The 27,886-nt window shown below is 42.7% G+C and overlaps 1 protein-coding gene across 3 annotated transcripts in view; it reads left to right on the forward strand.

Annotated features, from left to right (window-relative positions):
* The window catches only part of LOC126284176 (trafficking protein particle complex subunit 3), a 33,153-nt gene extending 5,922 nt beyond the window's left edge, over positions 1 to 27,231 (forward strand). For 2 of the 3 annotated variants that reach the window (XM_049982914.1, XM_049982915.1), the window contains exons 2-4: positions 4,911 to 5,105; positions 5,184 to 5,366; positions 25,579 to 27,231. In XM_049982914.1, the coding sequence (XP_049838871.1) occupies positions 4,911 to 5,105; positions 5,184 to 5,366; positions 25,579 to 25,698 (498 nt within the window). In that variant the 3' untranslated portion in view covers positions 25,699 to 27,231. Of the gene's footprint in view, positions 1 to 1,998; positions 2,177 to 4,910; positions 5,106 to 5,183; positions 5,367 to 25,578 lie in introns of those variants that run through there. The other variant, XM_049982913.1, reaches the window with a different exon arrangement.
* The last annotated feature ends 655 nt before the right edge of the window (positions 27,232 to 27,886 follow it).

Below are 27,886 nucleotides of genomic sequence, written 5' to 3' on the forward strand. Positions count from 1 at the left end.
TCCAGATGCCCTGAAGTTGTATCTTTCCGTTAACACTGCAGAAATTCCCTGGGCGTGACTATCCCCTAATACACAGATCTTCTCGTGTTGATACATCTAATACTCATGTCATGGTCTAACTAAAAACTATAGAGAAAACCTCAGTTTATGTAAACCCAAGTACCCAATCATACTGTAATTATTGATGGAGACTTTAATCATCCAAACTACAATTTTGTTAGTGGTGGGCATGATAATACACCCTATGAAGCACTACTAAATGCCTTCTCTGAAAACTACTAAGAAGAGATTGTTAGGAACCACACTCATTGGCGAAAACTCTAATGCCAGCAAATAGATCTGCCCTCTTTGGGGTCAGTGGGCGGGACATTCATAAATGGGCATTTGCCTGGGAATTTGCCCAAAGCTGTTTTAAATGCCCAAAATGTGGGTAGTTGCAAACAAAAGTACTTTTAAAGTTTTTACTGCTAGAATATATAATTTACCAATTAAAATACTGGTATAGGATAGTACTCCCAATATAAAAAGTTAGTAAATGTTTACACCTGCCTTTATTACTAAGAAAGAAAGGAAAGAAAAGATAAGCATGTTTTTTCTACTAGTCTCTCAACACGCTCTACGAAGGAAGGGCACATGTTGTTGACAACTGCTTATATTTATAAATCCCTTTTAATTTTTACCAGTTTTACACCTCTCTCTCTCTCTCTCTCTCTCTCTCTCTCTCTCTCTCTCTGTGTGTGTCGGTCTGTCTGTCTCTCTAATGGGCACGTGCGCACGCGCACACACACACACACACACACACACACACACACACACACACACACACACACACAGTTGAACAGTGTAGTGATAAGCTGGTATAAAATACGTTGTCCTCAGATCATTGCTTTGTAATATAACATGCTTTATAGTCTGTGTCAAACCTCTGAATATTACATATTACTGAAGAATGATTATTGTTAACAAAATCATTACTGAACATATTAAACAGCTAGCATGTGTTACTGAATGATAAATGTGATTCTTAAATATTAAATTGTTTATGGTGAAAAAACAAAAAAAAATGTTTGTCAGATCTAGTGACTTAGAGACAGACTATAGTTTCCTTTATTTATATACTTTTATGTGACTGCAATGCTTTGAAGATAAAATGAGAATACTAACATAAAAAAGATTTGATAACAAAGAATCGACACTGGAATCATTTGATTCCAATACTAGTTGATTCCTAGAGGATCCACGATTCTTGAAATTGTGGAATCGGTATTTCTGCATGACATATCCCTAACTAAAATCACTATGGATAATTTTTTTTAACTCTTAACTCCAGTTGCGAGATTTAAAACTTTCCCGGCCTACATATTGTGCCACAAAATTTCAGGCGAACTGCCGGATGTTTGCAATTTATTGCTACAGTATTTCGGTGCAGAGTCTTCTGTTCATCTTCAGGTGATACTGGCGAAAACTCCCTGAGCTCTAGTATTCAAGGTCCCTTGGGCACATGCGTGGTGCATTTACTTGGCATTGCACATGAGCTACTTGAGCGTGTTCGATTCTGCTGTGCTGCATGTTGTATGTGGTGAAAACTCACCACATCGATATTAATTCAATTGTCTTCCTGTGGTTCCATCACAGACCACTTTCCTACCATTGGTCTGAGCAAAGATGCCAAATACTTTGCTAAGTCGTAAGTGGCTGCTCCAGTATTACTTATGATTGGACATAATGGCATGTTATCCTTGTGAATCTTTGGCAATCCATATAGCCTATGTGGAACTGAACTATTTGGTTTCAGTTTCTTAGTTACCTCCTTTGGTAAGGAACTGTTAGTCAGAAGTTCTGCTGTTTTCCTCGCCACTCGGGTAGTAGGATCATTATCTATTTTGCGATATGTTGAGTCGCTTAATAAAACATTAATCTTATTAATATAGTCCTCCCGTAGCATTAAAACAATAGCATTACCTTTGTCCGATTTAAGTACCACTGTATCCAGGTCTTCTCCCAAGTTCCGGAGGACTACCCTCTCCGTAGGTGAGATGTTGCTCTTCGGCGGTGTAGCTGTTGTCAACACACGTCAAGACTCCCAGCGCACTTCCTCAGCTTCATCTGCAGCATGACGACGACTTGCGTTTGGGAGGATGATGGTTCAAACCTGTGTTCGGCCATCCTGATTCAGGTGTTCTGTGAATTCCCTAAATCACTTCAGGCAAATACTGGGATGGTTCCTTTGAAAGGAGTGTTCAAGTTCCTTCCTCATCCTTCCCTAATCTCAGCTTGTACTCCACCTCTAGTGACCTCCTTTTTGATAATTCCTCTTTTTTGTAGTAGTAGTAGTAATGTAAAAAGAAGTGCCTTTCTTTGAAGGCTTTCACACACCAGGGGATTTATGCTGGTCTTATTGATACAAAGTCTTTTCCACTATGATGCCAGCATATCCATATGATCTGATGATAATTTTTTTATTTACAATTTATACTTGAGGAGATTGATGGCTAACATGTATCTACTAATTTTGACATATTTAAGATTGCTAATTGGTATCACAAACTATCATTCTTCAATTTTGTGTGAAACGTTTGTCCATGTGAACTTCTGACTTGCCAGCCATTGTGTAAAGCTACTTTATCTTACCTATTTTTACCATAGGTAACCCCATAAATTCCTTCTTTGGTGTACTTACATTAACATAGCTAAATGTATTACCTGTTTGTGATATGGACACATATGCATATGTAGATAAACGCGTTTTCACTTAGATTTGGGTGTACACATTTGATTTTTTTCCAAATAGTTTAACACTGAGGTGCCCAGTTGTTCTGTATGAAAGGGCAAAATGGTGTATTAAATGTGCAAACAAGGTTTACACTCGGCACACTGGCTGATGGGAGGGGCTGTAAATGGGAAATGCCTTTGCAGACACTCCCATCAGCCACCCCCCAAGTGTCACCATTGTTTGCGTGAACAATATTTGTTTCTCATTACAGTACACTATCTACAACGGGTAAGGTTTTGCGTTACAAACAACTGAAGAGTCTTATATGCCTCTACCTTGATCAGAACATACTTATTCCAGATGGTCAACATTGTTACATATCAATATTAGATTTCTTTTGAAGAACTATTATGTAACTTACATTTGACATAACTATTGCTAGTGTATCCACAAAATGTGTGCTTTTCTCTCATATTCACTTTTACATTTATTAGCCGTTAGGCAAGAAATAGATATTCTATGCCAACATTTCTACTTACTTCATTTCTGGTTACTCTTTTACTACTGTTTATGCATGAATCCTACCTGTTTCTTCATCAAAAAAGTTGGTGTGGATTGTACCTTTCGTTGGTTTACAGTCCACAGATTGTTTTCAATATTATCACTATTTTTGTTGTAGTATACTTTATCAGGCCACTGGTTTTTCTCTGCCACACATGCAATCGTTTAAATAGACATCTTAGTGTTTGTGAAATCTTGGAATTGCAACAGTGATGATGCGCTAACCACATTTTCTTGTTCTTCAAATTGACTGTCGTATATTTCTGAGACTTCTTTGTTTCTGTTTAATTTAATTTCCCTGATACATCTCTGTGGTCTTTCTCAGTCTTGCCACCCTGCATATTTCTTTAAACTGATGACATAAATGTTTTATACTCAGATCTTCAGGGGAAGGGGGTGTCCATTTGAGATTTGACGTTATTAACATGGAACAGTGTGCTAAAACATTCTTAATTCTGTTCCACATAAATTATTACTTGAATGTATTTACTCTTTAAAATGAATTTGTGTGTAATGGTAACTCAGCACCATCCACTGTGAAGTATTAGTACTTACTTCTTCCATCCCATAGCTCTCTCTCTCTGTGTGACACAATGTCTCTGGAACAGCAGGTAACTTTCCCAAATGCTAATCCAGAATCTCACGTGCACATCCTGGTGCCCTCCTCCATGTTGGTAGCTACTCCACAACCACTTAGCTACAATCCCACCCTTTACAATTCTGCTTGTGTATACATTGTGACTGCTCGTAGAACATTTGCCACCGCCACCTTCATTGTCATCATTCAGTTTTCTTTTCTCATTGCCTATGTATTTCTTACAAGTCATTGTTCTTAATTCTGTCTTTTGCTACTCGCTAGCCAATTTGTTTTCATAGTACCCATTTTTAAACATTTCTTGCCTTTGTTACTGCAATTTTACGTTATAGATCAGCCAGTGACATTCCAATCCAAAGTGTGTAGTCCACACTGCCTGCAGCTGTTGCCCCAATACACACTACTAATAAATCAGGTGTAAGCAATGAGATGCAATTCCGACTTGATCTGACAGTAATACTGAATTTTTCATCTCTTTTTAAATAATAACAATTAAGTTAAGCTTTCCCTTCAGTCCTGTTACTATACTAAAACATGTTACTATGTTAAAATTCAGCTAACTGAATCAGCTGCTGCATTTCAGACTTTCCTCTTGAAAGCTAAGACATTTGCAAAGAAAACATGAATTCCAACATTAATTATTAGGGCATTTTTGCTAGGACAAGAAACTGTAACATAAACACAAGGGAAATTATTTATAGAATAAAGCAGGTTAAATTATAATTCACCAAGTAGAAAAGTCTGATTATTTTGAAACACATTGAAACTTGCATGTTGAGTCAACTCCAATTGAAGTGTGTGAGAATGGACATACAGGTATAGCCCATCTGGATTAATAGTCCACTGTGTCATTATATCTTTCTTAATTAACTCATAATTAAGATCAGGAGGCCTATATCTTATTTGTTTGTGTGAGCTCAGAATTATACAGGTTTGAAGCAACTGTAAAACTTTACAACAGAAATGCTCTTCTGAGAAGCCTATTAATTTGACTTGTCAATAAAGAATTTCACTTTAATGTTTATTTCCTTTTTATTTCAGAATTCGGAGCTGTTTACCCTCACATATGGAGCACTGGTATCTCAGTTGATGAAAGATTATGAAAATGTTGAGGATGTTAACAAACAGTTGGAGAGAATGGGTTACAATATTGGTGTCCGGTTAATAGAAGACTTCCTTGCTCGTACTGCATCTGGAAGGTGTTATGATTTCCGTGACACAGCAGAAAAAATCCAGGTACCTCAACATCTGTACACTTCATTTATATTTTGGAGAAATTTATTATGTTATGGTAACAGAAAATAATCATTTTAGATGGGCTTCAGGCTGTTTCTGGGTGTAACCCCTGTAATTACAAACTGGAGTCCAGCCGGAGATGAGTTTTCTTTGCAATTTGAAAGTAATCCATTAACAGAATTTGTGGAGCTACCAGATCATTGCCTGACACTGAAATATGCAAACATTCTCACTGGTGTCATCAGAGGAGCTTGTGAAATGGTAAGAAACAATTTTCACTGTTTTTTTTATGTTTGGTTTGCAGTCATCAGCAAGTGCAAAAATGCACAAGTAAACATGGACTAGCTAACATAAAATTTTTCTGATTATTGTACCATGTCATATTGTAAAAACTATACTGGAGAAATCAATGTTTTGGGACTGTAACTGTGGCCTAAACGTTTGTTTCTCCAGTAATAACTTTTCAGAACTGATACTGTGCGATACCCAAAAAACTTACACAATTAAGATATGAAATACTTTCATATCTTCACAAGGGTACCCACACATGGGGGCAAAGGGGGCCCACACTCCCCTCCCCCTTCCCCCCTGTCCGCAGCTGTCAGGTAAATGAAAAAAAAAAAAAAAAATAGTGTGTAGTCAGGTGGTTTTTCTTTTGAAATAAAGATTTATAAGTCCGTATTACACAGGTTTTTAACAGATCAGATCTAGAACATTTTTATGGCCACTTAAAAGTCGCTATTGGTCCTCCAAAAATTAAAAATATTCCATACTGCCAGGTCTAGCCCCAATCCCCTTCTTACAGGCTCTAGCCTCCATCCCCTCCTTTCAAACTCTCATATGGGTGCTCTAGTGTGTAATGCACACATTATGCAGGAATGAGACAAAATGTGTTGATAGAACAATGAATATGCATTGACTGAAGTCTGAGATGGCCAATCCATTTAAAGACAAAAACATGATTATTTTCATTCAAAGCCGTGGCAGTACCCTGAGGTATAATAGGCGATCTGGAGCTCCATATCGGCCACGTGATCCATGTCCTGTGGGCACCAAGACTGCCTGGTGTAATTCTGTGCCCAGCCTCACTGCAACCTGCCCTTCTCTTCCTTGACAAGAGAAGAAGCAGAAACACAAGAACAAGGGCAAGGCCCCTCTGGTAACCCTTGAGGTGCTGCCTTCCCCTCCTCCAGCCAATGAACCAACAGTCTGACCCCACCTATATGAACATGACCATATCCTTATCAGAGACAGATGGCAGCTTGGGGGCATGACCGGCTCCGGTTCGTTCGACTCCAGCTTGAGAATCCTCCAGTGAAGTTGTAATGGCTATTTGAGTCACCTCCCAGAATTGCAGCCTCTTCTTTCATCCTACAGTGCTGCTTGCATTGCTCTCTAGGAGACCCATTTTGTCAATTCTCACTCACCCACACCTCCTGGGTTCCATGCTTTCTGTCGAAACCGAATTGGCCCCTTCGAGGCTTCTGGTGGTGTTTGCACCTTGGTCCACAAGGACATTGTTAGTAAATGGATTCCCCTCCACACTACTCTGGAAGCAATAGCTGTCAGGGTCCATCTGGCCACTCCAATCACAATCTGTGATCTCTGCTTCCTGCCTAAGAGGTCGCCCACGTCCCTTGCCCTAATCCCCCTTCTTCAACAACTCCCTTCTCCCTTCGTGCTTGTATGGGACTTTAATGCCCACAACCCTCTTTGGAGTGGTCACATGACTACTGCCCTGGGCAGGACAGTTGAAGCTGCTCTGGCAGGGCTTGACCACCGTCTCCTAAACACTGGTGCTCCCACACACTTTCGTGTGGCACATGGCACTTTCTCTGCCATTGACCTCTCCATCTGCAGTCCCGGCCTTCTTCCCTGCATTCAGTGGGGTGTCTACGATGAGTTATGTGACAGCGATTATTGCCCGATTGTTTTGACCTTCCTTCAGTATATCTCGCTCCATCACCCTCCCAGGTGGGCCTTCTCTAAAGCTGATTGGGGTGCCTTCTCCTCTGCTACCATCCCCCCTGTACTACCACACAGTAGTATTGATGAATCTACACAGACTTTGACTGCTGCCATTATTTCCGCAGATCCCTTCTTCCTCGGGCTCCCCCCCCCCCCCCCCCCCCCCCCCCATGAGAAGATGGTTCCTTGGTGGACTCCGGAAATTGCTGCGGCCATAAAAGACCGCTGCCGTGCTCTTCACCACTTCAAGTGGCACCCTTCTAATGCTCTCCTTCTGGTCTTTAAACGATTCCGTGCCTGGGATTTTAGAAACGGATTTGCTGGGAACAATATGTAGCTGCCATAGGACCGCACACCCTCTCCTCACAAGTCTGGGCGAAACCCAGGCGAATTTTTGGCCATCGTCCTCCCACCGGCATTTCAGGAATTTCTGTGAATGGTGGTGTTCTTACCCATCCGGACTTTGTCACAGAGCATTTCACTCAACACTTTGCCCAGGCCTCTGCATTGACTCAGTCTGCCCACATTCCTCCTCCTGAAAGAGCGCTTGGAAAGACTACCTTTGTCTTTCGTTTCTCGCTGCTTGGAGCCTTATAATGCCCCTTTTAGCGAGTGGGAATTCGCCAGCGCCCTCGCCCTTTGTCCCGACATGGCTCCTGGACAGAATCGGATACATAACCAAATGTTCCCAACACTTATTGGTGGCTGGCCACAGTCATATACTGACCCTTTTCGACAGATTGTGGAGTGAGGGAGTATTTCCTACCCATTGGCAGGAAAGCATTGTTATTCTGGTGTTGAAGCCACAGAAGCCACCTCTTGTTGGATAGCTACTGTCCAATTAGCCTTACCAACACCCTCTACAAGCTCCTTGAACGCCTGGTGATTCGACGACTGTTTTGGATCCTTTTGTCATCAACTCAAGGTGGTTTTCGCTGTGGCCATTCTACAGTGGATAACTTAATCCACCTGAAGTCTGCTATCTGGTTGGCTTTTACCCATCGGCAACACCTCATTGCAGTCCTCTTTGACCTGCATAAAGCCTACAACACCACCTGGCGCCACCACATCCTCACCACCCTTCATGAATAGGGCCTTCGTGGCGCTCTGCCCATTTTTATCCATAACTTTCTTTCTTGTTGTTCTTTCCAGGTCCAAGTTGGTTCCTCCTACAGCACTTCCCATTGGCAAGATAATGGCTTCCACAGGGTTGTGTGCTGAGTGCCCCTCTCTTTCTCATCGCCATTAATGGACTGGTGGCCACTGCTGGGCCAACAGTGTCCCTCTCTTTATATGCTGACAATTTTTGTATCTACGTCACTTCCTCCACCATGGGCACTGCAGAGCACCATCTACAGGGGGAAATCTAGTGGACTCAATCCTGGACTCTCTCATGGCTCAGTTTTTCGGTGGCCAAGTCGTATGTCATGCATTTCTGCCGTCACCGTACAGTCCATCCCCATCCGGACCGGTTCATCAATGGCCAATCCCCGAGGTGGTGGACACCCATCTTTGCCGAACAAGCTCAGGGCACCAAAGGATTCTACAACTATGTGGTGGTCCTCCTTACGGGCCCCTCATAATGCCTCTATCGTTCTTTGCTGGCTCCACATTGGCCATACTTGGCTGACTCATGGTTATCTCCTCCATCGTGAGGACACCCCCACCCCCTTCTCTGTTGTTGTGGATCACTGTTGACTATGGTTCACCTGTTACTGGACTGTCCTGTCTTAGCTTCCCTGTGCCGTACTTTTAGCTTTCCTGGCTCTCTACCCCTGGCGCTAGCTGACAATGTTTCAGCGGATGATCTAGTTTTACGATTTCTTCATGATGAGGGTTTTTATCGTTTTATTTAAGGGTGGGACCTTTAACCTTAATGGGTGGAGGTGATGGCAGGCCATCTTGCTTCCCCCTTCGCCCCGATTGGACTGGCTTTGACTGGGCCTGGTGGTTCACCCCTCGCCCTCTGCCTTCCCACTCCTTTCTTTATGGGGTCTGTTTTATCGTGAGTATCTATCTTGTCTACCTTTGCTTCTTTCTTCATGCCCCTGTCATTAGACACTTTCTTTCCCTCCTCTCTTCTTCCACCTTGTCCTTCTCTGTCAATAATTTGTAATTTTATAGCCATTGTAGTTCCCTCTTATAATGTGAGGCTTTATTCGTTTTAGTTATTCCAAGGTCGGAGGGACTGATGATTGCGTAGTTTGGTCCCTTTCTCCAATCCAACCAACCCACCCGCCCACCCGCCCGCCTGCCTACCTTCGCACCCTCCCTCCCTGCCTCCCTCCCTACCTGCCTCCCTCCCTCCCTGCCACCCACCCACCCACCCACCCAATCATTCTGGCCACCCTGTAGTTGCTGGCTTCCATGCACACACTGAATATATATCTGCTTTGGTTGATCAGGACATGCAACCCATAGTACAAAGACTCCCCTGCTACATCAAAGATAACGAACCATTTCTAAATCATCTGAAATGCAGGCTCGTCCCACTCCCACCACACGTCGTGCTTGTCACCATTGATGCCACCTCCCTCTATACCAACATCCCCCAGTGCATGGTCTGTCTGCTATTGAACGTTTCTTCAGTCAGCACCCACCTGATTCCAAACTCAGGGCGTCCTTCCTGCTCACTTTAATCAAAGTTATACTTACCAACACTACTTCAACTTTGAGGAGCAGAGATACACAGATCAGGGGTACAGCTTTCAAAACCAGGATGGCTCCATCCTTTGCCATTCATTTCATGGGTTGCTTGGAGTGGGCTTTCCTGGAATCCATAAGCCTTCAGCCCCTGGTTTGGTTCAGTTACATTGATGATGTCTGTGTCATATGAACTCGTGGTGAGGCTAACCTCTTAAAATTCTTAGAGTCTCTAAAAATACTTTTCCCAATTAAATTTCACATGGTCCTATCGTGAATCCTATGCCACTTTTCTTGATGTTGATCTCATCCTCACCGAAGACCAGCTGCACATTTCTGTCCACATTAAAACTACTAACAAACAATGTTGACAGATACCATCCTTTCTGTGTCAAATGTTCCCTCCAATACAGCCTTGGCATTGGAGATAAATGGATTTGTTTGGATGCAGACTCTTTACAGCAGTACACCACTAGTCTCATCTCAGCCTTCTCAGGACTCAATTACCCCACCAGCCTAGATTGAAAGCAGATCTCCTGAGCCATCACATCCAATCCTGCTACTGCTGATCCCTCTAAGAAACAAATTCGGAGCACGCCACTCGTCACTCAATATTATCCTGGTCTTAAATGTATGAATCAGCTACTGCGACAAGGCTGTGACTTCCTAAAATCATGCCCTGAAATGAGATCCATTGTGTTACAGATTTTGCGTGCCACATCTAGAATATCTTTTTGTCATCCTCTCAATCTCCACAGTATCCTTGTCAGACCCTACGCTCCTTCTGCACTCATTTTACCTTATGGCTTCTATCCTGTGACCATCCCCATTGCAAGACTTGCCCTATGCGCTCTTCTATTGTCACCTATACCAGCTGTGAAACTGGAAAAACATATACTATCAGAGAGAGAGTCACCTGTGAAATGACGTAAGTCAATATAATAGCTGTTGCATAAACATTCTTTGGTCTTTTACATCGGGATGACTGCCACCAAGTTATCAGTTAGGATGAATGGGTACAGGCAGAGGGTGTATAGTGGCAACACAAAATATTCTGTTGCAGTGTGTGCTCTACAGCATGACAGTCGTGACCTCAGGCATGTTTCATCACATGTGCCATCTGGATTCTTCCCCTAGACACCAATTTTTCAGAACTCCACAAGTGGGAAGTAGCACTACAACATGTCCTAGGTTCTTGCCACCCACCTGGCCATAATGTACATTAATTTCTTCCGTCTCGGCATTTCTACACAGTAACTACTACTTTCTTCACTCCGTTTTAGTTTCCTCCTTTTTTTAATTTCTGACCTGTCAATTTTTCATCATCTCTTTGCATGCAATGCTTTTAGCTTTCCACTCTTATTAACTCATTCACTATGTTTTAGCAGTAATCTCTGTCTTGCATATTATCCTGTGTTTCACCTTTAAGCTCTCAGGATCTCGTCTGGTGCAATCCCCAGCAGTCAGTCTTTCCTTCTCATTCCGTCCGGTAAGTCTCCCCTGATGCAGGGTTCTAGGTGACTTTTCTGAACTCTACCCCTTTTCCTTAACCTCTCTAGTTCCATTCCCTTCACCCCTCTTCCTTCTCCTTCAACCCTTCTGCTGGAAGAAGGAGCCACAGTCTCTGAAAGCTTGCATGAGTAAAACCTTTTTTATATATGTGTTCTCCTGCTGCCAGGTGATGAGTAGATTTTTTATCTATCCATTTATGTTATATAACCAACAAGTTTGAAGTTCTACCTTCCACCGAAACTGAAACGTTGCCAGTGAGGCTCACTTCTTGTGTCAAGAGAGGCAAGTGTGAAAGGGAAGGAGTCTAATCATTGTCAGGTGAAATGTACCCTTTAGGGAAATGCAGTAGCTAGCAAGGATCACCTTATGCACCCATTGATCCTGGGGATGTATGCGAAGTTGCAATACTTTGCGGGAGGAGGGGGGGGGGGGGGAAGGGGACTCACTCTTATAAAGTCCAAAGTTTTCAAGGCAGCAGTGTAACTAAATTTGGCACAGTTGTTAAGTCATGTTATATGGAAGCATACATACATTTTCATGCTTATTGAAGTTACAAATTTTTAATAATAAACAATTGTAATTTTTCAAGAAGGTGAGCACAAATGTTCCTTTCTTGAAAAAAATTGTCAGAGCGAAATTAATGTATTTTTGTGCAAAGTTTGATATACCATTATTACGAATATCTGTGGACCAGAATGTTAATATCTTCTTTTGTTAGATTTCTACAGCTCTCCAAATTTCTGTGAAAAAATTCTAATCTTAGGGCTTTTCTCTTACATAAAAGTCATGCTATTGTAGTAAATGAAAATTTCTTCCAGAGAGTTTTTCACTATAGCATTGGCTAATTACAGATTTAAGTTTTATAATGCCAGTGTTTTGCGAGGAAAAGGTACATAAAGTTCGAAAATGTAAGTTATGGCAAACCAGAATCAAAGATTTGACAGTCTTTATACACTGAAGAGCCAAAGAAACTGGTACACCTGCCTAATATTGTATAGGGCCCCCGCAAGCATGTGGAAGTGTCAAAACATGACACGGCATGGACTCAACTAATGTCTGAAGTAGTGCTGGAGGAAATTGACACCGTGAATCCTGCAGAGCTGCTCCTAAATCCGTAAGAGTATGAGGGGGTGAAGTTCTCTTCTGAACAAGAAGTTGCAAGGCATTCCAGATATGCTCAATAGTGTTCATGTCTGGGGAGTTTGGTGGTCAGCAGAAATGTGGGGTAACACAGTCATCAGAATGCACAATGGACATAAATGGATGCAGCTGATCAGACAAGATGCTTATGTTCGTGTCACCTGCCAGAATCGTATCTAGACGTATCACTCCACACCATTACAGAGCCTCCACCAGCTTGAACAGTCCCCTGCTGACATGCAGGGTCCATGGATTCATGAGGTTGTCTCCTTACCTGTACACGTCCATGTGCTCGATGCAATTTGAAATGAAACTCGTCCGACCAAGCAGCATGCTTCCAGTTATCAACAGTTCAGTGTCAGTGTTGATGGGCTCAGGCAAGGGGTAGAGTGTTGTTTGTGCTGTCGTCAAGGGTACACGAGTGGGCCTTTGACTCCAAAAGCCCATATCAATGATGTTTCAGTGAATGGTTTGCACGCTAATACTTGTTGATGGCCCAGCGCTGAAATCGGCAGCAATTTGTGGAAGTGTTGCAATTCTGTCATGTTGAATGATTCTCTTCAGTTGTCATTGGTCCCATTCTTGCAGGATCTGTTTCAGGCTGCAGCGATGTCAGAAATCTGATGTTTTACTGGATTTCTGATATTCATGGTATACTCATGAAATGGTCGTATGGGAAAACCCCACTTCATCGCCACCTTATAGATTCTGTATCCCATCGCTCATCTGCCGACTATAACACCATGTTCAAACTCACTTAAATTTGATAAATTCCCATTGTAGCAGCGGTAACTGATTTAACAACTGTGCCAGACACTTGTCTTCTGTAGGCATTGCTGACTGCAGTGCCATATTCTGCCTGTTTACATATCTCTGTATTTGCATACGCATGCCTATACCAGTTTCTTTGGCATTTCAGTGTATTAGGCCATTCCTTATCTCGGTGAACTACCATAACCATATGCATTTTCCTCATCATCCTTAAATAGTTTTTTCTTCCCTTGTCCTATTACGTTAACCTGATTTTCAAATTGTTACAATAATGTGATCTGTGTCAGTTCTCATTACTGATTTCCTTCAGTATCAACAGTGTTACGGCTCATGGATCAAATCCTAGCCACTATAGAGTCTGTAGTCTGCCAAGGACAGCATAGTTAAAAACTAAACAAATGTCATACATTGCAACTTCATCGTCAATCGTCGAAATAAATGTAGTCATGAGGTATGGTTTTCCTATCATTATGATTTCAGTCTTTTTTTTCACATACATTTGTAGAAGTTCTGGATCTGCTAAACATCAAAATTTTCCACACATTGTGACTGCATAAAACTAGAAGAAAACACCCCCAGGAATAAATAATATGAGGAAATAACAACAAAGGGGAATGGCCCCATGCAAAATTTCATTAATTATTATTTTTATCACACTTAGGTGTGCAATTGCAGTGTAATATTCACGAACTAAAATTTCAACACCATGTAGTAAATGAAAATTCAAGAAAATTTTTGTCACAATTTTGCTTGCTTTCTTGTACATCCCCACTTAAAGATGTTGAAGAGGCTGTTTCTGCAGCCATTGAGGGTGCAACTTACTGCAGATTGTGGTGCACATTGAAAAAAACAATGCTTATCACATGGGCTCTGTGATCATAAGTGGATTGTTCCAGTGACTGGAAGAGATGGTTGAGAAGAACAGTATATTCAGAGAGTTTCAACCAACTGCACTATCTGCAACATTGTCCCCAGAACTGATCTTGGCCCCATGCATGTAAGTTGAGTGGAAGGCCTGAACCATGATATTTCACTGGGACATACCATTACAGGTATAGGCTGGACCTGGTGGCATCTTGTATGACACCTTTCGACTATGTTTAGCCAATAGTCTTTTCATCAATGCTTAGGACCAGTTTTGAGCTTAGTCTTAAGCAGAAGCCTCAACACGATGACTAACACAGAAGTGTTTGTCAGTCTCCTGTTGTAACTTTAGCAAACCTTGCACAAATCATGTACTACATTTCATTAGCCAGCTTGTGTTTTCAGTGTCGTGATTCAAATTAGTTAATAAAACAGGTGTCACATTAGGAAGTGTCCATCCACTCACTCCGCACCAATTTTCATTAGAGCGGGGAGGGGTCATAACTATTTTGTGAGTATGTGTGTGATGGGCCTCAAGCCATTGCTATACTTCTTCCTTTCCCATTCAGCAGGTGTACTCACTGACTGTACCTTCTCAGACTTATTCTGTAGGACAGATTCCTTGCAGACAACGTAGCTTGCTTTTAGGATTCCTATTATGGCTTTTCGCACCTCGTCCCATTTTTTTACATGACATATTTAGTTTAACTTATATTTGATACCCTCATCTAGGTTTTCAAATTCTTTTACAGACTGTTTGGGCCATGCGAGGGAAGTCTCCTACTACCCAGCATGGTAGCCAGTACATACGGAGAGGAGGGGGCGTTGTCGGGTACTCACACGGTGGTAAGCCCCCCCTCCCCCGCAATACCCGCTTCCCTCCAGATCAAGCAGGGTTCACACTATTGATATCCAAGCTGTCACCTCTACATGCTTTCCAAGAAGTAGGCGCCTGTCCATTTGGGAGCACTGGGACTCTGGGCACTGTTCATCAAGCCGGGTAGCCTTTGTTCTGGCTGGGTGGCACCTCTGGGGAGAATCCTCATTCAGAGTAGACAGCATCATAGCAGGTATTTAACAACATGAAACAAACAATGTTATCAACCAGTGGCCTTGAGGCTCTGGAAATCTCTTCAGACAGACCACAATCATTAACATGTTAGAAACTTTACCTCCTTGACCACACAGTGGAAGAGAAACAAAACCAAATGCCTTGCAGATATTTACTATTCTCAGTTTCTGTTCTGTGCCTGTCACTCTACTCTCTGTGGAGAATATAAAAAACATGTATGGTGAGCCATCTTCCTTAAGTAAATTAAGAAATGGTTTCAACTTCATTAAGATGATTAAGATTCTACCCAGTCCCAACTTTACTCTCTTGGAAACAACTTGGTGATGTACCTTTTACCGTAATGCTCATCAAGGGCTTAAACATGGTATAAGGATAAATTTTTCACCAGGACTTAATACTGTAGATATATGAAGATTTCCACAAACACTTGGAGAGCGAGCGATCCACTTTGTATGTCGAGGCCTGCAAGACGACAAGTTTGACACCAGTGCATTCCTGCTTGTTTTAGAGATGGATTTGCATTCAGAGAAGGACGAAATCATGGTTTACTGCTGCGATGTGAAGCCATATTTCCCATCCTTGTTGTGATGTTTTAAATGCCAGCACTTCATGCATATTTCTTCCTTGTGTTCACACAACCCAGCTTGTGCAGACTTGCCAGCCACTCATGAAAATTGAGTTGTGTGAATGACCACCCAGAACTTTATTACCTTTATGAAGGCACATAAAATCCAGGAACAGAAGGTTACAAATCACCTCCACATTTTGAAGCTTTGCAAAAATATGTTTGATTGTATTCAGTCTCTGTGACATTGACTTTTGCGACCACTGTGGCCAGGTCATAGACAGTACCTGGCGCCTGTACTCCCCTGACATCACTCTCTGTAGTCACGCACTTAACTTGACCATGGGGGTAATAGACCATCCCCTCTCATGATTCCTGCAGCTCCATCGTCAGTATCCTGCACCCGGTCAGAGAAGCATCCTCCTCCTCAAGTGCCTACCTGTGACAGGACACCCATTTAGGAACCTTCACTCTGAAAATCCACAGATCAGCAACCCACCACCAACCACTTGCTGACAGAGCCACAACTTGTGGGTCCTAGCACTGCCACTCTTCTTCCATTTCTACACCCACAACAGATATGCCCTCATGAGTCGAGACCACCAAAAGATGTGAAACAGAAAAAGAAGAATCAAAGAGAATACTATTCCAGTGACCCAGGAGATGCCAAATCCTCCCATGCTATTAGATTCCAAATTGATATTTGTTGAGGTTGTTCCGTCCTCCTGACCCTTTCATGCCTCCTTTAACCACTAGACACTCAACGCTATGGTCCAGTGGAAATGCATGTAATAGATATTACTGTCACCTGCCAGAACTACAACAACTAATGTCCTCTTGTTTCACGATCTGTGTTGCTCTCAAAGAAACACAGATCACTGATAACCATTTTTTGACTCTGTGAGGTTATTGTGTATTCTGTCAGAACCATACTGGCCCCAAGAGAGCACCTGGAGGGGCCTGTACATTGGTTCATATAAATGTCATGCGTCGGTGGGTTACCTCACATATCTCGTTGGAAGCAGTAGCAGTGCAAGTACAAATTACACCAGAGATCAGCATTTATAATATTTATTTATGTGTAGGGAGGTCACTTATTTACCTTGAGATGCAAAAATGGTTCAAATGGCTCTGAGCACTATGGGACTCAACTGCTGTGGTCATTAGTCCCGTAGAACTTAGAACTACTTAAACCTAACAAACCTAAGGACATCACATACATCCATGCCCAAGGCAGGATTCGAACCTGCGACCATAGCAGTCGCACGGTTCCGGACTGCGCGCCTAGAACCGCGAGACAACCGCGGCCGGCCTTTGAGGTGCAGATCTTAATCCAACAACCCCCCCTCCCCCTTTTCTCAGCAGTACTTTACTGCTTCACCTGAAAGGGACCTTCTGTTTGACCAGCTTCTTTCCACTCTCAATCTATGTCTTCTTGTCTATGGTATTCCCACCCACTTTAAAGCCACCCACCTTTCCAGCTACCAACCTTGTGATCTCTTACCCCAACCTCATGGCATACTACAATGGTCACTGTGCAGTGATCTTTGTGACAGTGACAAGTTTCAAATGATCCTGTCGCTTTCTTGTTGTGGCTTGAGGGACTTCAAACCACAGTGGGCTTTTCAAAGAGCCAGCTGGCAGTTGTATACCTCTACCATCATCTTTACCCCCCTTGTCAGACTGCATTGATGAGGTTGTGGAAGACTTCTTTGATGCTCTCACCCACATTGCTGGAACCAGCATCTCCCTATCCATGAGCCCACTCAGCTGTCGGCTAGTGCCATGGTGTACCAAAGACATTGCAGCAAGCTATTCAGTATCATCAAAGAGCCTTGCAATATCTCAAGTGACATCGTTAACAGATCGCCCTCATCATTTTTAAGTGGCTGCATGCTAAGGTGCACTATCTAATTAAACATACTGTCCTTAGTCACTGCCAGTATATCTACCCATGTGTTGATTCTTGCAGAACACCTATGACCTAGTTGGCTGTTACACTGGCATCCTCTTCTTACTGGCTGTCTTTTGACTGCATAAAAGACAAGGTGAATATATCCGTCTATACTTTATCCCTCATCACGCTGAATTACCTAATGGACATTTAACTGTTAGGAACTGCTCAGGCCCTTGACTCATTGTGCAACATGGTGCCAGTCTTGATCGATTCTTAATTAATGATCCAACATCTGAATGTTACTCACACTCCTTCTCAGGGTCTTCAGCTTATTTGGTTAGAAGCTTTTTTCACTTCTCAGTATCGTTATCCCAGTTCTTGAACTAAGCAAAATCCCAATGTCCATTGACAGCTATCACTGCTCTGTAATCTTCTTGAAAGGATGGTAGTCTGACAGCTGTGCTGGGTGCTCAGATTGTGGGGCCTTCAATCAGTGTGGTTTCCAGGAGGGACGATCTGCAACAGATAATCTCATTAGGTTGGGATCAGCAATCTGACAGACTTTTTCTAAATGACAACACATCAGTACACTCTTTTTAACCTACATAAGGCTTATAACACAACGCAGCACCATCACATTTTTCTTACTCTCCATGACTGGGACTTAAACTTTATTAGTCAGTTTTTATCCCACCAGTTGTTTTGGTGTAGAGCTTCCCAGGGGTCCAAGAGAATAGTGTCCTGCAGGGATCTGTGCTGAGTGTTACACTCTTCCTAATCACTGACAATGAGTGATCACTCCTGTACTGTAAGTCAACAACTTTTAAATCTGGCAAAGCTCTCATATGTAGCCTTACCCTTACATTATCTCCCAGGTGCCATCTGCCTGCACTTGGAGCCTTTTCAGTAGCTTCCATTTCTCTATTTAAAAAACACATGACATGCATTGCTGTCATCGTACAATGACCCAAAAAAATGGTTCAAATGGCTCTGAGCACTATGAGACTCAACTGCTGTGGTCATCAGTCCCCTAGAACTTAGAACTACTGAAACCTACCTAACCTAAGGACATCACACACATCCATGCCCGAGGCAGGATTCGAACCTGCGACTGTAGCAGTCGCACGGTTTACAATGACCCATCCCAACCCAGCACTCAGCTAGGTTACCCAACGCTTGAATGTCGTTGCACAGTCGTGAGTTTCGGGACTTCTGATTGGGGGGGGGGGGCAAAAAAAAAAAAAAACTGGCATGTCTGTGGGTCATGATACAATCTTCCATATTTACTGTGCCTGGTCTTGTCACAGTTAGATTATGGTTGCCAGGTTTATGGCTCAACAGCATCTTCAGCTTTAAAATTATTGGATCCAGTCCATCATCATAGAGTACGACTGGTCACTGGCATGTGCCACACTAGCTCAAGAGACATTTTCCTTGCTAAATCCTGAATCTTCCCTCTTCAGTCCTGATGTCACCAACTTTTGCTCACTAAGAGAAGCAAGATGTCAAGCAAACAAAGAAGTCTGCTAAGAAAAAGGACCCTCCAGTGGGTCCTGCACCACCACTCCCTACCAATTCTCCATCTGTGGATGAGGTGGAGATCTCGGCGTCCTCTGAGGCCCTGGATCTCACTGATGCCTCATCCTCCATAGGAATGGATACAAATACTCAATCGGTGACAGCAGGTGTCCCTGAGGCGTAACCTGCCTCCTTGCATGCTCCATGCCTTCCCAGCCTCATGATAATGTCATGCTCCAGTGGAATTGCTGTGGTTTTTTGTTTTTTTCTACCACCTGGGTGAGCTACGGCAACTGTTAAGCTTTACACCTACTTTCTGCATTGTCTTCCAGAAAACCTGGTTCCCAGCAATGCAGACCTCTACCCTTCACAGCTAAAGGGGATATTACAAGAACCGTAGTGACTATATTAGAATGTCAGGTGGAGTTTGTGTCTATGGCCTGAACTCAGTATGCATTGAACCTGTTCCCCTTCAAACCCCTCTTGAAGCTGTGGCTGTCAGATAAGTAAGACGTAGGAAATGACTGTCTGCAATGTTTCCTCCAGATGGTGCAGTACCCCTGAACGCATTGGCTGCACTGATTCATCAACTTCCTAAATCCGTCCTACTTTTGGGAGATTTTAACACCCATAACCCCTTGTGGGGTGGTGCTGTGCTTACTGGCCAAGGTAGAGATGTTGAAACTTTCCTGTCTCAACTCGACCTCTGCCTCCTAAATACTGGAACCCCCACACATTTCAGTGTGGCTCATGGCACTTACTCGGCCATTGATTTATTCCTCTGCAGCCCAGGACTTCTCCTATCTGTCCACTGGAGAGTTCACAATGACTTGTGTGGTAGTGACTACTTTCCCATCTTCTTGTCACTCCCACAGCACAATTCCCCCAAACGTCTACAAGATGGGCTCTAAACAAGGCAGACTGGGAAGCTTTCACCTCTGGTGTCACCGTTGAATCTCCCCTACATGGTATCATCGATGTGGTAGTTGAGCAGGTCACTTGAACAATCGTTTCTGTGGCAGAAAACGTGATCCCATGTTCTTTACTGTGCTCCCTGTGAAAGTCAGCACCGAGTCCATTAAAGAGTGTTGACAAGCTCTACAGCAACATAAGTGGCACCCTTCCGTAGAGCACCTAACAGCCTTTAATCGGCTCCTTGCCCGCTTTCACCAGCGTATAAAAAGACAGAAACAGGCGTGTTGGGACAGGTACATCTCAACCATTGGGTGCCATATGTCACCTTCTCAAATGTGGACAAGTATCAGATGTGTTTGTGGGTACCAGACCCCGAACAGGTGTTACTGTCACTAACATCAATGGCATGTTATCTGCTGACACAAAGGCAATTGCCGAGCACTTTGCTGAGCACTATGCTCACGCCTCCGCATCAGGGAATTATCCCCCAGCATTTTGCACTCTCAAATGGTGGATGGAAAGAAAAGCCCTCTCGTTCACTGAACGTCACAGTGAACCCTATAATGCTCGATTTACAGAGTGGGCGCTCCTTAGCATCCTTGCACATTGCCCCGACACAGCTCCTTGGTCAGATTGGACCCACAGTAAGATGATCAAACATCTCTTGTCCGACTACAAGTGACAACTCCTAGTCATCTTCAACCAGATCTGGTGTGATGGAATCTTTACATCGCAATGGCGAGAGAGCACCATCACTCCAGTGCTCAAACCCGGTAAAAAACCCACATGTGGATAGCTATCGGCCAATCAGTCTCACCAACGTTCTTTGTATGCTGTTAGAATGTATGGTAAGTAGGTGTTTGTGTTGGGTCCTGGAGTCACGCGGCCTACTGGCTCCATGCCAGAGCAGTTTCCACAAGGATCTCTCTACCATTGGTCATCTAGTTTCTCTCGAGTCTGCCATACGAACAGCCTTTTCCAGGTGCCAACACCTGGTTGCCATCTTTTATGATTTACAATAAGCTTACAACATCACTTGGTGACATCATATCCTTGCCCCATTATCTAAGTGAGGTCTCTGGGGCCCGCTCCTGATTTTTCTCCAAAATTTCCTATCGCTCCTTACTTTCCATGTCCAAGTTGGTGCCTCCCATAGTTCCCCCCATGTCCAGGAGAATGGATTCCCGCAGGGCTCTGTATTAAGTGTATATCTATTTTTAGTGGCCATTAACAGACTAGCAGCAGCTGTCGGGCCATTGGTCTCATCTTCTCTGTATGCAGACGACTTCTGCGTTTCATACTGCTCCTCCGGAACTGGTGTTGCCGAGCGGTGCCTACAGGCAGCCATTCACAAGGTGCATGCCCTAGCCCACGGCTTCCAGTTTTCATCCGCAAAGTCGTGTGTCATGCGCTTCTGTTGGCATCATACCGTTCATCTGGAACCAGAACTTTACCTTAATGATGATCCACTCACTGTAGTGGAGACATATCGATTCTTAGGACTGGTTTTTGATGCCCGATTGATGTGGCTTCCTCATCTTTGTCAGCTGAAGCAGAAGTGCTGGCAGCACCTCAATTCCTTCCACTGCCTGAGCGACACAAACTGAGGTGCAGATCGCTCTGCGGTTCGGCGGCTCATTCAGAGTTGTGTTTACTTGACACATTACACCACTGTGGTGTTTGAGAGACAACAGGAGCTTTTAGGACGAGTCCACTGACCAGCATCCTGGTGGAGACCGGAGTCCCTCCATTGAAGGTTAGGCTTGCACAACTGCTTGCCAGTTACATTGCACAAATTCACAGTTCGCCTGAGCATCCGAATTACCATCTCCTTTTCCCATCCACGGCGGTTCATCTCTCACGTCAGAGGCCCAGGTCAGGGCTTAAGATTGCGGTTTGCGTCCAATCTCTTCTGTCTGAAGTGGAGTTCTTGCCTTTACCACCTATACTGAAGGACCTTAACGTACACCATCATGGTGTACACCTAGGCCGAAGCTTCGCCTGACCTTTCACATGGTCCTAAGGACTCAGCTAACCCACAGCTATCTGCTGTCGCTTCCTCTCAATTCTTGACATGTACCAGGACCATGAAGTGATGGCTCAATGGCTGATGGTCACACTAGCTTCATGTTTGTTCATGGAGGACATATTGAACAGCACTCCTTGGCAGATGGCTGCAGTGTTTTCACTGCAGAGCCGGTGTCCATTTCTCGTGCTCTTGAGCGCATCTGCTCATGCTCTGCCGAGTCGTTGCTTCCCTGTTTCCCTGGTACTGACTTCTTGAGCAGCCTAAAAACTATCGGCCAGTGCTACCCCTGCCATCCTTTGGTAGTGACGATCCAGGAGTCCATCTGTGCCCTGGAACTGTCCAGTCGTTCCGTGGTGTTTGTGTGGACCCCAGGCCATGTGGGAATCCCAGGAAATGAACTTGCCAACAGGCCAGCCAAACAGGCTACACAGAAACCGCTTCTGGAGATCGGCATCCCTGTAACCGATCTGCGATCATTATTACGGCGCAAGGTTTTTCAGCTTTGGGAGACAGAATAGCATAATCTCAGTATGCACAACAAACTGTATGCCCTTAAAGGCACTACGAATGTGTGGAAGACCTCCATGCAGGCCTCTCGCAGGGACTCTGTGATTCTCTGCCGGCTTCACACTGGCCATACGTGGCTAACACATGGTTACCTCCTCTGTCACAAGGACCCACCTTGGTGTCACTGTGGCTCACATATGACTGTCGTCTACATCTTGCTGGACTGCCCACTTTTAGCCGCTCTACGGTGGACTTTTAATCTTCCTAGCACCCTACCTTTGGTGTTAAGCGACAATGCCTCAACAGCAGATTTAGTTTTATGTTTTAGTCATTAGGGTTTTTTTTTTATCGTACCATATAAGGGTGGGCATTCTCTCAGAGGTCGCCACTCTCCCTCCATTTCAACTCTGTCATACTTTCTTTGCATTTGTTTATCGTGGTGGTCATCTTTTCCCTACATCTGTTTATCTCGCCTTGTTTTTTTGAGGTGGACATTTTAATGTGTTGCAGAGTGGCTAGCTCATCCTGTTTTATTATTGTGATTAGCCAGCCCAGACCATATGCTCTATGGTTTTAGTACCTTCTTGTGGTGTATGTTTTCCCCGTTTTGTTGTTCGTTCCATTCATTTTCTTATTAGGTGTGGTGCTGGGTGTTTTTGTACCTTGAGCCTTGCTTGTATCAGGAAAAAGGGACTGATGACCCTGTAGTTTGGTCCCTTTATACCCCAAACCAACCAACCAACCAATCTTGCTCACTTATGCAATCACTATCTGCCCTGACAATTTCTTTATCATCAAACTTATCAAGTTCTTTCTGCATACACTGGGCATTGACCACCTGACACATGCATGTGAATGAGATGTCCCAGGTGGAATGCACTTCGAGGCCCCCTCCAGGACCTTTGCCTAATCTCTTTCAAATGTGCTCCCGGTGTTTCCTCGGATGTTTCACCTTGGTTAGTACTCAGTCCATGAATCAGGACTGATCTATTTCTAGAAGTGTAAGTTTCAGTGCCACTATGACCTTATGAAATAGGTCTCTCTCACCACAGATTAGCTCTGGAAGACCCCTCAGGAATTTCCCTTCACTTTAAATTATTTCTCAGCTTTGGCATGCATATTGTTTTCAGGGCCTTGATTTTATCACTCTTACATACTTTTATAATACAGTCAAATTTCTGGCTGACGTCACTAACTCCAGATGAATTATCTCTTGACCGATGCACCAATGACATTGGTGTTAAGTCCTTTTACCCTGAACCAACCAACCAGTTTTCATCTACAAGGGAAGGTAAATCTCATGGAAGTGCCGTTTTTTTTCTTCTTCTTCCTTGAATAATGACCATGCGGGGACATCTGGCTGTTGTTTCTTCCACAAATGTACCATAAACATTCAAAAATGTACACCAACGGTTATGAAGTTCTGAAGCTTTCCACTGTTGTTTATATTTAAATTTGGTAATTATTGAGTTGAGATTTCAGTGCCATTAGTTGCATATGATTCAAGTACAGCTTTATGGGTTTCAAAATCTTCAAATACAGGGTGTTTGAAAAAATGTGTCACATATTCCTATAGGAGATAGTGTTGGTCAAAATTAGAAGAAATGTTCCTGTAATTATAATGTGTGTGCAAACCAATACCTGTTGAAGTAGTGGCTATTTCATTTGTGACGAGTAATGAGCAGTTTTCTGTGGTGAGATAAAGCAGGATTCACAAGAGATGGCAAGTAAATTATCACAGTATGCACATACGTGCAAATGCAAATCATTGAGCTGTCATGGGTCATCAGGATCACTTCAGTAAAATGTATGGGCAAGAACTGCCTATGACTGACTCATTGGGCCATACACTTTACCAAACAGATTAACAGGTGCTGTGTATCACCGATTTACATAGCGAATTACCAGCACTATTGGAGAACGTTACTGTTGCAGACAGAAGTGACTGTGGTTTGTACCCTACTGGGCACCACAGCATTTTCATGTATCATGAAACAGTACCTCACCACAACATTTCGTGTGTGATGGATAGGTTGGTGAGGTCCAGAAGCATGGCTTCTCTGTTTATTGGAACTGACTCCATTAGATTTCTAATTGTAGGGACAATTAAAGGCATTGGTCTATACACAAACATCAATAGTGGGTAGATATTATAGGAGTGTGTAAGCAATGCATGTGACACAGTTCAAATGGAGCCAGGTGTATTTAGGATTCACTGCAAAGAAGGGCTGGAGGATGTGTCAGGATGCATTGTGATGAAATATGGTTCTGCAAATAGTGTTCAGTCATGTGTAACAGACAAATGGGAATGAGTGGACAGAATCTTAACAGGTATTGGTTTCCAGATATATCATTACAGGAGCTTTTCTTCTAATTTTGATTGATCCTATCTCCTGTAGGAATATATGACACTTTTTACTAAACACCTTCTATATGTAATGTCAAATTTGTGTAGGTTGTTTTTAGCTAGACTAGTTTTCACTGGATGTGTAGTCTACAGTAAAACCATGTATCACCTGTAGCTATAAAACAGCTGCCTAAATAGTATACACAAATCAATAAGATGAAAATGTGAGCAACATATTGCAATGGTGTAAGCTTTGTGCAGTTAGGACATGAGTTTGAGTGCATGTGAGGGCAATCTACTCCTGGCATCTGTTACTGATACACAAGGATTTGTCATTCGTTTCCTTTATATTACCCTCTTCCACAACAGCAGTGCAATTCATTGTCACTAACCATTCTACATTACATTATTTTTTACAAGTGGATATTCTCACTCTCAATATTTAAGTCTCTTCATCATTAGGGCTGACGTGTTAAGAATAATTAGTGTGTTCTCATGAAACACTGTGATACAATACTACAAGAACTTAAACCATTAATTTCTATTATGCCTTGCCTTGATTGTTATTGATGACATATATTTGATACCGAACAAAACACACACACACACACACACACACACACACACACACACACACACACTTACTTACTTACTTACTTACTTACTTACTTTTGCTTAATAGAATAGTTTGCAAACTATATATTCATAATGTGTATTTGTTTTAGGTGCAAATGGAAGTTACTTCATGGTTTGTACAAGATCAGCTGAAGGGTGACAGTGTAACTGAACTGCGCATTAAATTTGTGAAGAGACTGGAAGATGCCATACCAGCAGGAGAAGACTGAATGAAACCCTTGAGAGTTTTTTGAGAAATTACAGTAGGCATCAGAAAAACCTCATGATATTCAACATTCCATTGTCCTGCAGGAAGGAGTGGAAGTGCTGTTTTTTTTTGTCATTGTTTGGATCAAAACTGTAACACCAAAAACGAGGAGAGGGGACCACATATGTGTGGTATAAAAAGCCCGTGTGCTATTATGTTTGTATTGTGTGGAAAGCAAACCTGATGTAATCGTGTGATATTGAAACATCTATCCTTCTTTGTTTGTCTGAGACAACCATCAGCGTTATTTCTTTTTGTCCTTGAAGCACTGTATTCTGTATGACAGTATTTATGGAGTTTAGAGTCATTTTTTGGAGATGCAAGAAGTATGTTACTTTGTTAGATATTGAATTCAAATATATGTGCTTTCACCTTACTTTAAAGGCAAGTAAGGACTTTTTATTAAGTAGTTAATGATTTGTATGTTTCCACAATATTTGTATGGTGCAGTAACAAATGTCGTTTATAACAAAGTACTGAAAGAACTTCCAGGAATTTACGAAATTAGTTGAGGTCATTAGGCTTTCTCAACTTATTTTACGTTCTCTCTCTCTCTCTCTCTCTCTCTCTATCTCTATCTCTATCTCTATCTCATATGTATATAAAATTATAAAAATCCCCCCCTCCATGTTCTCCTTCTTTCCTCCACATATTATTTTCACCACCAAAATTAAACAAGGAGCTTGCTATATTTGATTATGAAAAAGTAATATTTTTGCAAGCACTGTTGATGTATAACAAGAAAAAGAGAGTGGAATGGTGCAAATTCATCAAAAATTTAAATAGTCTTTATTTGAGCAGTAGCTACTCAGTTTCCAGAGGATTTTGTGCTTTTTTTATATAGGGAGGAAGGTGGAAAATTTCTTAAATAAATTGTTGGCCTCATTTTGCATGTTATATTCCCCTGAAACATGGCAGTTCTTCCTTTGATAGATGGTGGAAGAATCCATCACAATGTTTTATTTGTTATTTTATGTTGTATGATTTTGTTCAATATATTTTAAAATTTAAATGGAGTTTTATATGATGATGTACCACAATTATCTTTTTTCCACAGATTGTGAAAATATTTGAAATATTTTTGTCATTATATCAGTGATTTTTGTTGCATATATATAGTCAGCTTTGTGCGTAGTATGTGTAAACGTAAAAGGCTCCCGATAACTTCCTCAGATTTGACTCTTGCAGGTCCACTTGGTTATAAACAGCTTAATATGTACCTTGCTACTTAACTGATTGAGAACTTGGGCCTGAGGCATAATTCCATTTTCTGTGCTGCAGTGCTTTATAATTATCTTTTTTTTCCCTCCTTGATTTGGGAAAGGAAGAATGGCAGTTATTTTTTCATTTCATTGATGTGTTTGTGGTACATTTTTATACAACCATAAAGTCATAAATTTCTTGTATCCAATTGTATGTTAATTTGTTTATTGTTAATACATACAATGCAAATGACTGGTTAAATGTGTAAAATAAAATTGGAGACTTGTACCCAGTTACTGTCTTTATTTCTGACGATAGTATGGAAATCTGTATATGTGTAAACAAGTGTGTGTGTGTGTGTGTGTGTGTGTGTGTGTGTGTGTGTGTGTGTGTGTGTGCGCGTGCGTGCACTGCCCAAACCTCTGGATTGATTTCAACAAAGTTTGACACACAAACAGCAAACTTCGCAAGTGTCTGCACTGTGGGGTTTATAACTCCTAGCTCTGATAGGAATGGAGATAAAGGGAAAACTCCCCCCCCCCCCCCCCCCCCCCTCAGACTGGGCTGCCCTGTACAACAGATATGTTTGTGGGAATAGTATTGGCCTGCTTTGCATGGAAGCTTACATATCAGAGGGCAAGAAACAGTTTTCCAGCTCCTGATGTGTAGGCTGCCCTGCATGGCAAACATGCTGTGTTTGAGTAGTATCAGGGTGCTTTATTGGCCTGTTACGCAAGGGCTACACATGTGGATGAGCATGGCTAGTAGGACAGGGAGAGAGCGGAGCAGAAGATGGATAGGGGGAGAGAGTGGGAGGAGGAGATGGACAGAGAGAGTGGGAGGAAGGGATGAAGAGAAAGATGGAAGTGGGAGGATGTGGACAGATAGACGGGGAAGAAGAGGTGACCACAGAGAGGGGAGATGAGGAGATGTGTGGAATGTGTATG

The sequence above is a fragment of the Schistocerca gregaria genome, chromosome 8, assembly GCF_023897955.1.
Source record: "Schistocerca gregaria isolate iqSchGreg1 chromosome 8, iqSchGreg1.2, whole genome shotgun sequence".
NCBI classification, from domain to species: Eukaryota; Metazoa; Arthropoda; class Insecta; order Orthoptera; family Acrididae; genus Schistocerca; species Schistocerca gregaria.